At 51.8% G+C, this 14,043-nt stretch overlaps 1 protein-coding gene across 1 annotated transcript; it reads right to left on the bottom strand.

Annotated features, from left to right (window-relative positions):
* Window positions 1-6,544: 6,544 nt before the first annotated feature.
* Window positions 6,545-12,596, bottom strand: C2H9orf152 (chromosome 2 C9orf152 homolog). Its single transcript, XM_066365629.1, has 2 exons — window positions 12,404-12,596; window positions 6,545-8,359 (listed from the first exon to the last, which is right to left on the bottom strand). Exons 1-2 carry the CDS (start codon window positions 12,594-12,596, stop codon window positions 7,836-7,838), a joined length of 717 nt encoding a protein of 238 aa, XP_066221726.1. The 3' UTR covers window positions 6,545-7,835.
* Between the last annotated feature and the right edge of the window lie 1,447 nt (window positions 12,597-14,043).

The raw sequence follows: 14,043 nt of genomic DNA, 5'->3' as shown, positions 1-14,043 counted from the left end.
AAATCTGCAAGAGGAAATCTACCAAACGTGAGCCATCCATACTGATCACACACACAGGAAGACAGGGGACAACCTAGTTATATCGTGACCCGCGGGCCTGCCTCAGAATCACCTGGAGGACTTGCTAAAGCATTGCTGGGCCTCACTCCCAGTTTCTGAGTCAGGGTGGTGGGTGGGGCTGAGAATTTTCACTTCTCACATGTTCCCACAAGATGTGGATACTACTGGTCCTGGTCCTGGTCCACAGAGCACACTTTGTGAGCCACTGAGCTGGGCTATAGGAGTTTGGCCAGGATGCCATTGGCAGCTCCAATCACTCTGAAATTTTCTTTTTCTTTTCTTTTTTTTTTTTTTTTTTTGTGACAGAGACAGAGAGAGTCAGAGAGAGGGACAGATAGGGACAGACAGGAATGGAGAGAAATGAGAAGCATCAATTCTTTGTTGCAACATCTTAGTTGTTCATTGATTGCTTTCTCATATGTGCCTTGACTGTGGGGCTACAGCAGACTGAGTAACCCCTTGCTCAAGCCAGCAACCTTGGGTCCAAGCTGGTGAGCTTTTTGCTCAAACCAGATGAGCTGGCGCTCAAGCCAGTATTCTTGAGGTCTTGAACCTGGGTTCTCCATGTCCCAGTCCAACGCTCTATCCCCTGCACCACCTCCTGGTCAAGCCACTCTGAAATTTTTAAGTGTCTTTAAAACACTCCGAAGATAATCCTTTGCCATCCTCCCTCCGCACCTCTGGCTAAAAAACACAGAGAGGATTTTCGGGAGCTTCTGGCCCAAACCCTTTCAGGCCCTGGCCCTGAAGTGGTCCCCGCTGTCATCACTGAGCATGCCCTCCTCAGCGTATGGCTTCTAGTTCATCTCCAGAAGACTCCTGATGTGAGAGAACCCTCCAACAAGCAGTGCTCCTGGCTCCCTCTGTGATTGGTCCTAGTGAGGAAGTTCGAGGTTTTCCCTCCCCCGTGACTCTGCCCCCAAAGAGGACATGGGCGGCCTGCACATTGGTAGGAGGGACCATGGCCCTTCTGGTCGACTTTCTTTTCAGAGCTTCCCACCCACAGGCTGATGTCATCACATAGGCATGGGGCTGCCTCCCACGTAGGACCATCCCCCACTGCTGCTCCCCCTCCTGGCAAGGTCAAGTAGAGTAAGAGTGGGACCCAAAAGAGAGGGGATGTGGAGGTTCTGACGAGTGGTAAGCTTGGCCTCATCTGTCCCTTGAGCAATTTTGTCTGTGTCTCCGATTTGCAATCTGTGTGGCCCCAGAGGGCCGGAATGCTGACCGCACCAGAGAACCACCAGGGGGAGCTCTCTGAAAGCGCCCATGCTCAGGGCCAGCCCATCCAGACAGACATCTGTAAAAATAGATACATAATAAGGAAATGAAAACAAACGTTCAGCAAAGGACATGCAAAAAGAATGAAACTAGCTTTATTTATAATGGCAAAAAAATGGGAACAGGACAATGGAAAAGTCAACTGTGGTTCATGAGCGGGAAGAGGACTTTTCTAGAATGCTGGGAGTGTGTATTTTGTGTAATCGCACAAGTGTGTTTGTGTGTGTCTCTGAAAATAAGTATATATATATGTGAAAATAAAATTTTGAGCTATATACAAGATTAGTGCACTTCCCATACTACATATTTATGCCTTGATTTAAAGAGAAAAATATAGAATACTAATGTGATGACCCTACTCCAGAGACTGTAATTTCATTGACTATTCTCCAAGCTTCCTGATGATTCTCTGTGTAGACAGGCAGAGAAGCCTGTCTTAGAGGACAGGGCCAACCTTGGTGTAATCCTAGGGCTGGAGGAACAAAAAGGGGCTCAGGGGAGGTCCCAGGGTTTCACCTCAGTATGCACTTGTTTCGCCTTGCCTTTGCATACACACCCTCTGGTGGCGGTGGTTGGCTGGTTAGAGGTTGAGGGGTTTTTCCATCCATTTTTTTTTTTTTTTTTTTTTTTTTTGCGCGCGCGCACACAAGAGAGAGAGAGAGAGAGAGAGAGAGAGAGAGAGAGAGACAGGAACATCGATCTGTTCCTGTATATGCTCTGACTGGGGATCGAACCAGTAACCTCTGTGCTTCAGGATGATGCTCTTACCAACGAAGCTATCCAGCCAAGGCCCCATCCATCTTGGCAGCATCTGGTAGAGCTCAGCAGAGAGGAGCCTGGGATTTGGCGGGCAGTCTCTCTGAGTCCTCAGGTTGTGAGCGCCACCACCCATGTCGTGGATGGCACCTTGAAAGGAGAGCAAGGTGTTGAGAGGGGATTGAGCAGGTGGGACCCGAGACTGGCAGGGACAGGGACAGAAGCACAGGCAGCGCCTGCACGGGGACAGTATTTGCTGATGTGGATCTGAGCCTGAGAGTGATTTTGAGGGCCAGCTCAAGGTCCTTTAAAAAAACACTTGCAGTTTGGGTTGGCAGGTGATGCTCTGGGTGCCGCCACCAGTTTTTCCTGCTCCTCCTTTTCTTGGCCAGGGCTGAAGGGTTGATATGATGCCAAATCCTGATTATAATCCTGGATTTGGGGAACTCGGGGATGGATTCCAGCATCGCCAGGTCTCAGGTTTATCAATGAACAGACAAAGGGAAGATAAATGGATTAATAACATATCGTGGGTGTATCGTCCTTCCGGGTGGAAGTGGAGGAGAAAACTTAATGTAATTGTCACAAACCTAAGGGCAAAAGATAAAATTACAATCAAAATTTCAGTCCCTTGAACATTGTTTCTAGGGAGCCTCTTATTCATTAGCTGTGGGAGAAACACAATCACAGCAGGGAAAAGTGCAGAAAACAGTGTGCTCATGGAAAACATTGAAAGGAGGCGAATTGGGTCCTTCTCAACAATAGGGAAGTGACCTAAAGGGAAGTTTGTGCAAAGCAGGGACAATCAATGACCTAAAGGGATGTTTATGCAAAGCAGGGAAAGTTTAGGTTTCAGGAAACATGTCCAACCTATAGAAAAGTCTTATAAGAGCCTATTTAAGCCAAAGTGTTGAGGACATGCCCAGAAACAAAATCTCACCGGTTTGAGAAAACGCTCCGGGGAAGGCAGCCTTGCAGCTTGTTTTCTACATTAGCATCAAAGGAGGAGACATAGGGGGTTCCTTGACATCCTTTGGTGGTGGACTAAGGAGGCAGGAGAAAGCACAGCAGGATGAGCTCTAGGATTGGCTCAAAGACAAGAGGAGAAACGCATACTTCTTTTACATTGGTGGGTACAGGATAGTTAATAATTAACATTACGGCACACGGAGACAGACGGTATGCGAGGCACAGGGTAAGAAAGAGGGCTTCCATCGTCTCCTGTTCTGACACCTGTGCTTGTGTCTAGAAAAGACACCTGCAGATGGGTCTAGAAAAGAAAACTACTCAGACATTTCAAAGGTGTGTTATCCTATTATAGATGCACAAGTACTGTGGCCAGGGCTCACTTTAGGTACAAACTGGCCTTTGCTAAGGAGGTTGTAGGCCCGGTATGGGACTCCCCGCATGGCCTACCCAGTTAGGGATTTATGATCAGACCCTCCTGGGTGGTTCCCCTTGGTCACTGAGTTTGTCAGGGCTGCGTTATACCCACCCCACTCCCAGAGCTTGTCAGGTTTATTACATCGCCCCTTTTTCGTTTGCATGCACTTAGAGAAAGTCATGGTTCTCGCTGGCCTCCAGATAGAAGCACCGATTTCACCATTTCAAAATACAGGGTGGGGCAAAAGTGGGTGTACAGTGTGAGTAGATGAAACAGAGTTTATTCCTGTTATTATTATTAATTATTGTATTATATGCCATGTTGGCCCCCTCCTGTATTCGAGGGATTTCTCAGCTATGGTGATATAGAAATCAGTGAGGGGAAGGGGTCGGAAGAAGGTAGTTTAACATAGTAGTGTTAAAAAGATAAACTGAGGCATATTAAGACTTGAAGAGTTTATTGGATCACAAACCGATTCGAATTTTGGGACCGACTGTGGACAGATGAGACTGGCGTAACCAGCAAAGAGAGGTGGGCCTCTGCTGCAGTGGGAGGGGGCCAGCAGGAGCAGGGGACCCCCAGCGCTAGAGGAGCTGCTTCAGGTGCGTCTCTCCTTTGCAGGAGCCTGTGGGGCCCACCGCGTGTCCATCCCAAGCCAGCAGGCTCGAGTTAGGTCAGTGTAAACAGCCCGGGGAAAGGAGACCAAAGGACACCACCGCCAGTCACATAAAGAGCCCTCTGTGCCCTCTGTGCGTCCTTCTGCACTAATGCCAAAGTGCTGTGGGCACGGAAGGGGGAGGGGTGTGTGCTGGGGGAGAGGGGCAGTTTGAGGGTTGGTCGGCCCTGACTTGACTATGAGATAGACGTTTAAATTCCCATACTTAAGAACGGTAACGAAAGCGTTTTAATGATGGGGAGTGACTGAAAAGTTAGGGAACCGGCTGAGCGTGTGTGGAGAGTGCCTGCTCCCTAGCTGGACGGAGCACAGTTGACAGCTAATGGGAAAGACCCTCCCATCCCCATTCGCACCCCACAGGGTCTATTTATTGTCTCCCTTTACAACTGGGAAATCTGTGACTGTGAATTAAGTGACTCAGCCAAGGTCATGTCTACCAAAGGCAGTGCTGAAACTGAAACCCAGATGCACCCGCCTCCAACCCCAGGAAGACTGAAGCAAATCTCTCGGCAGCCACGCGGGGGCGTCCTGACTGTGGGCTGGGAGGTCGGGGTGCTGAAGGTTGGTGGGCTCTGACTTGGGTGGCTCTAACGGATGTAACCTGCCCGGTGTAGGATTTACAATGTGGGCCGGTTCTCTAACGGAGAAAAGCCTTCTGCTAGCACTGTGCAGACTGTGGGAATAGAACATGAGCTTCAGGCTTGACCAGCACGGGAGAGAAAATCAGAGTCTGGGGTAGAGTGACAGCCCATGTGTAATCTGAGCCCTTTGTCCCAGAGGGGGTTTGAAAGCCCAAGGGTTGGTGAAAGTATGTATGTGTGCTTGAGACACAGACAGGTGGTTCCGGTCCAATGCTCCTGGCAGGGCGGCCTTGTGGGAAGGGAGGGGGAGGGTTGCCAACCAGCCTCCCCTTGTCTCCTTTCTCTTCGAGCTCCACCGCAGTGAACAGTCAATCTGCAGCCCAGCCCAGGCCAGGGCTGACCCAGTCCTGGGGTCAGGCAGGCCTGCAAGGCAAAGGCACCCTCAGCCTGCTCTGACCCACTTGACCGTGACCTGGCCTGCCCCTGGTTGAAAACTTTCCCCCATCTGGCATTTCCTCTTGGACTTGACTCTTAAAATCGTGGAGAAGAAACGACCCCAGACTGAAGAATATGGACTCTGGGAAACCCTTCCCCCCTTCCTTGGTGGAAGGTTTGTGATTAGGGGAGTAAACTGCAACCTCTCCAACTATCTCTTGCCTCTTGAGGTCTGTGAGTTCACACCGCCTGCCTCTTCCTTGTCCTGGTCGCTCCCCTTCAGTTCCCTTTGCTGCCCCCTCCTCCATCTACCCCACCTCTTCTAAACAGTAAGAATCATAAAAATCCTTACAGATTCTTCCATGAAGTGAACTGGGCGTTCTCAGGACGCATTCTGGACCCTGTCTTCTCTCTCCACCCTGCATCCCTGAGCTCAGCTTTTCTCATTCTTTTGATGACACATTCTTCAGTGTGGCCCAGAACTCCAGTCTCACTGACCCACTTGCCTAGTTGGTATCTCTATTTGTGTGTCTCCTGAGTGTCTCAAACTCTGTCTCCTTCTGACCGAACTCAGGGCTTTCCTTCAGTAAATCCTACCTAGTCTATCTCCAAAGTATGTATCACATGTACTCGCTTTTTCTCCATCTCTCTGCTTCCACTCTTGCTGGAGATAACCACACCTGTCCTCCTTGAGCTTGCTGTGGCCTTTTCCCCCTGACACTGCCTCTCAAGGTCCCTCTCAACTCATCCTCCATAGAACAACCAACGTAACCTGGTTAGACCGCAAATCAAATCATTTGAGTCTCGCATCTAAGTCCCTTAGTGGCTACTTAGCGTGTTCCACGTGAAATCTGGTCCTGTCCTCTGAGCTGGCCCCTCTCCACCTGTGTTAGCCACTAGTGCTGCTCACCCAGGATTCCACTGCTCCTCTCCTCTAGGCACATGGGGTGATTGCACTTTCTCATTTGTACCCTGCAAGTGGGGATACGACAGTGTGACTGGCTTTGGCCGATGAAATGTGAGTAAAAGGGATGAAAGGCGGTACATGACCGTTAGTGCATATTCTCTTCTCCCGTGACAGTGATGGGGGCAACCAATATTGATGTGGCTGGGCTGCAAGATCGCAGCAGCCTGCAGTGCTGGTAATAGATGCGGGACAGCTGCCCTGGGAGTTTGTCCACACCCATGGTAGACTTTTCATGAGTGAACAAAAAAGCTCCTGGTATGAGAATTGGGGGCTGTTTGTTACTGCAGCAGTCTAGTCTAACCTGACTGATACAGTATAGAAAAGGAGGTTAGTGTGGGAATCTTTTGTAAAACAAAATCATAGGACACAGTTAATTTTTTTTTTTCAGAAAATTTTCTTGTTTTTCATTAGCTATAAAAAAATTAACTACTGGCTCTTATTAATTATTCACAAAAGGAATCACAATGAATCTCCACATAGGAGTGCATTTCCGGGTGGTCCAAGGAGCAGGCACATATGCGTTTTTGACAGGTAATGACAATCCTGGTTAACAACCCTGTCTGTGGACAGGAGAGGCTGCACTGTGGCGGGGGAGAAAGATGTGGCTGAACCTGTGCAGTGAGAGGATCGATATGAGGAGAAGGCACTTTAGATGTGTTTAAATGTCATTACTAAAGTTAAACGCTAACCAGGAAAAGACATACTTTTATCTGCCATCACACCGCAGTAACAGCTGCTCCACTTTGTCTGAGGTTTGAAGTATCCCAGGGAGGGTCTGAGTGATCCAACGGACTGAAAAGGAAGCAGTTTGTGGGAAACACCTGTTTCAAGCAGGAGCATTTCTTTGGCTCCTTCTGCTCAGGCTCCGATTGCCACAGATCTTCAATGATTGGAGAGGGGGAGAGGGAGGGAGGGAACAGAGAGAGAAGACAAAGAGAAAAGTAGAAGGGAAGGAAAGAAGAAGGGAAGGAGGGAGGTAGAGAAGGAAATAAATCAGTGATGACACCAGAACCTGCAGCCTCAGTGAGAGGTGAGAGGGGACCGACCCTTCCTAAAGACCCCTTACACATACAAAATGGTGGGTGGCATTGTTCTACCCCTTTTTACCCAGGGTGACCATACTTTGGGAAGTTCAGGTTGTAATGGTGTGGTCACTACAAGTGAACGTAGTGACTTCTAAGTGAGCTGACCCTCCAGGCGGAGCCACCAGAAGAAAGGCAATTCTCAGAGCTCATCTTCTCCAGAACATGTGAGAAATCACCAGAAGATATTAGAGGCAAGGTTGCCCTTGTTCGTTGACTCCAGGGTACTGCTAAGGCTTTGCATTGGCTAGGGTCCCTATTTTGTGTTTCAAGATTCCCTGGTTTTCGAGACTAAGCAGATGTCTTACTGGACCTCCCCAAGGAATGGGCGTCCAGGGCCGCGTGGCGATGTCTTCTTATGTAAGCAGAGTGGGGCTGCCCTGGCCAGACAGACTTTCATCCTGAACAGCGAGCAGGCTGCTCTGGACAACCTCCTCTCCTTTGAAGGACAAGCCCACGTGGCCACTGTGAAGTCCACCGCCCACAATCCCTACCACTGAGACAGTCCAGTTCTGCTCAGACCTAGAGGCCCTCATTGTGACTCTGCCTCCTGGCTTCTTTGATGAGACCACAGATGGCCTCAAGGTTGGGACATCTGGTTGAGTAGAAGACTTCAGGCTGGGCCATATAAGCCCAGGTTCCGAGCAGCTTGGGAGATCCTGGGAGTTTTCCTCTGGGGAAATGGATAGTGAGCTGGTGTTCCAGGCCTGGGTGTGTTCTTCATGGAAGAAGCGCGCCGAATGCCATTGCTTAAGCCGGATCCCACTGCCTTTGTTTGGGTGTTACCCACCTGACGTTCATGCTGGGCTGCCTCTGGCATCATGGTCCCTTGCTGAGTCATCTGCTTGTGTTCAAGCAAACCAGGGTCTCTTTCCTGAGGAAGCCTTTGCTCAGACCCCATGAACTTGCCCTTATGTTTTACTTGACAGGGTTCCTGGTGGACGGCTTGGACTGAGCAGTGCATCTGTAAGTGTGTGTGCCATGGGGACCTGGGGACCTGCAGAGAGCCTCGGTCAGCCTCCTCCAGTGTCCCCGCTGCCTCGGGGTCCCCCTTGTCCAGGGACAGTGAAGACCTCCTCTCCTTGTTAATCCAAACAGCACTGACCATGGATTCAGCAGGAGTAGTTGTGATCCCTCCTGAGAAAGCAAAGCACAAGCAGGGTCACTGCTGGAAAGGATCCTGGGCAGCTCATTAGACAAGGCTCTGCCCCAAACATCACAGAGGCCAGGTAGCCAGTATGTTGCGTGTGTGTGCACGTATATACACAAACACACACATGATCCCACTCATGTATGCTCACACACGTGCACTCTCTCTCAACCTCACACACTCACATACATCCATGAAAGCTGTCTGTCTCTCTTTCTCCCTCTCATACACAATTATTCATTCATGCACCAACTATTTATTGAGCATTTATTATGTGCCAGGTATTAAATATTCTAGGTCTTGATAATATAGTAGTGAACATTGAGACAACATCCATATGTTTATGATGTGTCCTGGCAGGCTAGAAAAATAACAAGCAAATGAATATAGTAGAATTTCAGGTGGTAACCAATGCTATGAAGAAAAACTGCAGCATCATAGAGTTCATTAATAGGCCTCAGTTTTTGACACATAGAGAGGGTTCATGGAAGTTCCTAGGTCCTTCCATGAACCTAGGAAGAGCTAAGGAACTAGCATTTCAGGCAAAAGGAATGTCAAGGAGCAAAGGCATGCATGTAGTCACCCATGTCAGGATGCACCAGTGCTCACCAGTGGAAAAGACAACTTGGGGGGCTGAGTGTTCTGGGTGCTGAACCTGGCTTTGCCACTCATTGCAGAGGAGGGAGGAACCACGTTTCGAAGTGGCTCCTTTTGGAGGACTGGCCCTGTCCTTCCATCCCACAGACTCTGTTCTGGGAATGAACACATCTGAGCATCCCCTGCTTCCCTGAGCCGGCTTCAGGGATGAGGATGAGGACCGGAGTCTCTCTTCTTCTTTCAGGGACGTGTTTTTTACCACCTTGCGGAACATGATAGTTTACTGTCAACTCTTGGTGGCAGCGGGGGTTGTGAGAATGAATGTCTGAAAGGCGTGTTCTTATAGAAAGTAGGTCTGTGACCAGCCTGGAGTTCCCTCTGAAATGTTAGAGAAGCTCCCTTGACCATTCTGGCATTTGTCACCCGCAGGAGTTCCTATAGGTGACAAAGTGAATGGCAGCAGTGGAGCAATAGTGTTGAAGAAATAGGGCCAGAAGGAAGCCCCTGGGCTCCAGAACCCAGGAGAAACAAGACCAGTGCAGAATCTCTGCCATGTGAGCCCCGTAAACGCTGATTCCAGAGGGAAGACGGAAGATGTGTTCCGGCTTCCGTACTTGCACTGTTATTTCCCCAGTGTAACAAGCGTGAAAACCTTGACAGTGTTCACAATGCTCTGCACTGATTTGAGAGCCAAGGAGGATGGAGACAGGATGCTTCCTTAATTCTCCATCCTTGGGTCCACTTGCCAGAAGACACAGGTTGGGGAAGGGGCACTTTGAGCTCTTCCCTGATTTCCCTCTTCAGCTGGGTGGAGGGATGGGATGGAGGTCTGAGCAGAGGAGCTGCTGGCAGTGCTGTTGGGAATGTTAGATGACACGTACCCGTGAACCATGCGAGCGCTCGTCCCCAGACCCTTCTTCATGAGACGAGTCACACACTGCCTGCATGTGACAAAAGCATATGCCTTTTTGGATCCCACCACTGGGACACAGGGCCTTCCTGGACGCCAGCCCATGGCTCCACGGTGCCCTTATGTTGCAGCCGGGCAATTATGCTGCTCCTTGGAGCCGAATTTCTAGACTCTACATCCATCCCATAACACTAAGTCAGGATGAAGAAAGCTAATTCAAGGGTCCTTCCTGCCTTGAACCAACTCCCAGTAAGTATACCTGCCCTTCCAGACACAACCCAATGTCGGGAGACAGTGAAGCATTGTTTTAAGAGGAGCTGGTCTTGGGGGTCACCGTATCAGTAGTCACTCTCTCTTCCTGGGTTCCTGGGTACTGAACACAGAGGATCACTATCTTCTAAATTTTTTCTACTCGTGTGGCTTCATAACATTACTATCTCCTATTTTTTTCTACCATTTAAAAAATACGTAATCGTGGCAAAACACACATAATATAAAAGTTCACGGCATTGGAAAGGTACAATTCAGGAGTGTCAAGCAGGCAGCTGATCTCCGGACCTTTCTCCCCTTCCCACGCTGGACTCTGGACCCGTTAAACCGCAGCTCTCTGCTCCCGATCCCACCCCACCCCCCGCTCCTGGCAACCAGCACCCTACTTTCTGTCTACAAACTTGACTATTCCGGGGGCTCCTACAAGGGGCATCACTCAGTATTTCCCTTTCTGTGACTGGCTTATTTCACTCGGCACAGTGTCCTCAGAGGTCGGCCAGGGCCAGCCCAGGTCCAGCTCGTGTCCGAGCACCCTTCCTCTCTAAGGCTGTTCTGCTCCCTTCCTGCCATTCTGCCTGCTCTTGCTCTCCCCTGGCTTCCCTTCTGTGGCTTGTCTCGTAAGTGGTAGAATACTCCAGGACTCTAACTTCCACCCCAGCCTCTGATCAGTTTACACACTGACCTGCCACAATTGTACCCATGCCCACAACCTCAACTACAACCCCAAATCCCTATCTCCGGCCCCATGTTTTCCCCCCTGAGATCCAGGCTGGTTGGAAGTTCTATAGACAACTGTCTCCAATGCAGCATAGTCCCACACAGATTTCTCTCTCCCTACCCAATGACTTTTCCTTCTGTATGCTTTATCTCAACGAATGCTACCCCACCATCTACCTTCTTGCTAAAATATAGGCAAGATGGCTTTTTTTTTTTTTGGTCTGCCTAGCATCATATGCACATTATTTCTGTAAATGTACCCTGATGTCTGCCTGGAGGAGGGGGCTCTGAGTTACAGAATGCAGGAGGAAGGGCCAGCCCGGAAGAGGTAAGGGCAGGGGATGGTGAATTCCATGGGGCACGTTGAGTTCAGGCTGTCTTTGGTACATGGATTGGTGAGTCTGAATTGCAGGTGTTTAGTTAAGCATGGTGCTTTCATTTGGTAGTGGTTTAATTTAGTAAATGTTTGCTGAATGAATGAAGGAATGAACACCCTTGAGGAGGGGATAGGGCTTTGGGAACCTTCCAGTTTAAGCCCCGCAGAGATGGGTTATTTGGCTGTGACAGTTCAGTTCAAATGGATCCCAGGGGTTGGCAACAGCCCCACTAATGGGAGATGGTTGCCTTCAGCTCAGAAGTGCCACGTTTGTCTCCAAAAGACAGCACACTTCCTGCCCAGGATGGCGAGCTCCTTCTGGCTCCTGATTTCTTCCAGCCTGGCCGACTGCAGGTTGGGTCACTGAGTGAGTCCTGAACTCTACAACTAACCATAGAAATTCCCAGGCACAGCCTTGATCTTTCTGGGGACCTTCCCACCCCCCTTGATGGTTTCTCTGTTAGAAGTTGAAGGGCGGGATGTTGACAATCGCTTTATTTCTGTGCCCTGTGTTCCTAACTTCCTCCTGCAATAAAATCTGAGTTCCCAAAGGGAACCGGCTTCTCCCCTTGAAGAGGGGGCTTCTGTGCCTCGTCGACCCTTCCTGGCTGCTGCGTGAGGCTGTGAGGAGCAGGCTCCCCGAGCCAGGGCACCTCCTGGGACTCTGAGCCCCGTGTGTCCTCTGGCCAGTGCCCAGGCTTTTGGGGATGCCACGTCTTCTCTCCCGCGAGCCAGTTTCTTGGATTTGCAGGAGGTGCTTGGGCGAGACCTAGCCAGGAAGCAGAGCTCCCTTCTCCCCACCTGGCCTAGCAGGGGGCCAACCCGGGTGCACCAGGCCGACCAGTCCAGCAAGATCAGAACATAGACAGAGGCCAGGGGCCAGCAGGATGCTGGCCAGGTGCCTGGTAGAGGCCCCTGGCTCAGTCGGCAGGTGGGGGGGGGGGGCACTGAGCCCAGCAGAGCTGCCCTGAACTAGCCTCCCTGCTCTGGCTCTGACTCCTGGTGACCTGCATTCTCGCTCTTCCCCAAGCCCCAGGAGGACCTGCAGAGCCCTGGGCCTGCCCTGCCCTCAGCTCGGGGACCCCCCCCCCCACCAGCCCCATTCCCCACAGCCAGGCCCCCTTCCCGCCACTGCTGCTCCCAGCACCTGCCCGGCCCTACCTTTCGGGAGCACCACCAGGTGGGCCTGGGTCCTCTGCTGCTGCTTCAGGCCCTTGTACTGGGCTCGCAGGAGCTGGATGCTGAGTGGGGGCCCTTTCCCCAGGACCTGAGTCCGGGAGCCCTCGGCCATGAGGCTGGACCCCTGCTGCCAGAAGTGGGCGGGGCACAGGCAGAGGCAGGGCGGCCCTCTCATCAGATCCGGGAGGAAAGCAAACAGAGGGCTGGGGCCAGAGGCGGTGGAGGAGTGGGGGGTGGCGGGGCTGAAAGGGGGTGGGGACGGGCAGTGGGAAGATGCTGGGGGTGGGAGCACAAGGGAGGGGGAGGGAGATATTGGGGCGGGAAGGCAGAAGGGAATGCCCAGGGGTACCGGTGGGTGGGGTGCGCAGGGGCGCCCGGTAGGGGGAGGAGTAAAGCTAAGGGCAGGATGGGGGCAGACAGACCAGTGAGGGGGTGGGAGTGTGGGGGGGGGGGAGGGGAGGCCAGGGGGAGGAGGGAAACCAGGGAGCAGGAAAGGAAAGGGTATGTGAAGAGGGAAGGAGACAGTGGAGGAAGAAGGTGATAGCGGTGTTGATGGATGAGCAGAGAGGGAGGCTGGTGGGGCCGTGGAGGAGGAAGGGCAAGGGGGTGAACGGGGTGGGAGATCGAAGGGCACGGGGGTGATAAAGAGAAGGGCAAGCACAGCTGCTCACAGTCCTTCTGGGGCCAAGAAGGCCTCGTAGGTATCCAGAGCCTTCCCTGCGGGGCCCCACAGTCTGGAATCCAGTTCTAAGCCGCGGGGCGGGCTCCCGTCTGCGGGCAGAGCTGGAGCGGACGGACCTGGGGAACGCCGAGCGCCCGCCCCCGGCTCGCCCCTCTGGCGCTGGAACCTGGACGCGCATCAGCAAACCTGTCCAATAGGTTTGCACTTGAAGAAAGAGCTGCCTCTGCAGCCTCGGCACAGCTGCGCCTCGGGACTTGCGTGCTGCAGCCCCGTCCTAGGGAAACCCGGTGGCAAAGGCGTCCCCGAGCTCTCGGCTCAGCCCCATCACAAAACCCAGCCCTGCTCTGTCCTCTCCCTTGGAGACAGCGCGCAGGGGAGCCCAGGCCTCCAGCCAGCCCCACCTCGGACATCTGATGCAGTCTCTGCCGGCTCAGCGTTCTCCACAGGCAGTGAGCTGCTGTTTCTCTGACCCCCAGCCTGGAGCTCCTTCACCCTCTGCCTGCCAGCCCCTTCCTCTCTGCATAACACTCTCCGAACCTTAGACATTCTGTCCTTTGCACCAGCTTCGACCTATCCTTGCTCCATTTGGACAAGCAAGTCCTTTTCTATCTCCTCCTAACATGGGGCTAGCAGCTAACCCAGAACCAGATACACCTAGTGAAGCAATGAGGGCGGAGACTGAACTTAGACGTTCTGGAGGGAAGTGGACACTCCTACCCTCCATTGCATGTGGAGGGTAAGGGGTGGGGGGGGGGTGCATCTTCATTGGGTGGTGTGGTAGTTTGCTAGGGCCACAAAACAAAGCAAAGTAAGTCACTAGTCATTTGTGTGTCCCTGGAAATTGCTGGTCATTGGATGTGGGCGCGAGAGATGTGTCTGCTTTGGGTAATGTGTTCATTTGCTGGGACTTGAAAAGAAAGTACCTCAAGTCTGGTGGCTT

Source organism: Saccopteryx leptura, chromosome 2 (assembly GCF_036850995.1).
Source record: "Saccopteryx leptura isolate mSacLep1 chromosome 2, mSacLep1_pri_phased_curated, whole genome shotgun sequence".
NCBI classification, from domain to species: domain Eukaryota; kingdom Metazoa; phylum Chordata; class Mammalia; order Chiroptera; family Emballonuridae; genus Saccopteryx; species Saccopteryx leptura.
The sequence above is the reverse complement of the archived record's forward strand: the minus strand, read 5'-3'. Positions and strand labels throughout refer to the sequence as shown.

Excerpts from the sequence above, each read along its gene's own strand:
- C2H9orf152 (XM_066365629.1), bottom strand. The coding sequence starts at position 12,596 with ATGAGAGGGCCGCCCTGCCTCTGCCTGTGCCCCGCCCACTTCTGGCAG. Across the intron at positions 8,360-12,403 it reads CCTGGTGGTGCTCCCGAAAG|GAGGGATCACAACTACTCCT; the intron begins GTAGGGCCGGGC and ends TTGCTTTCTCAG.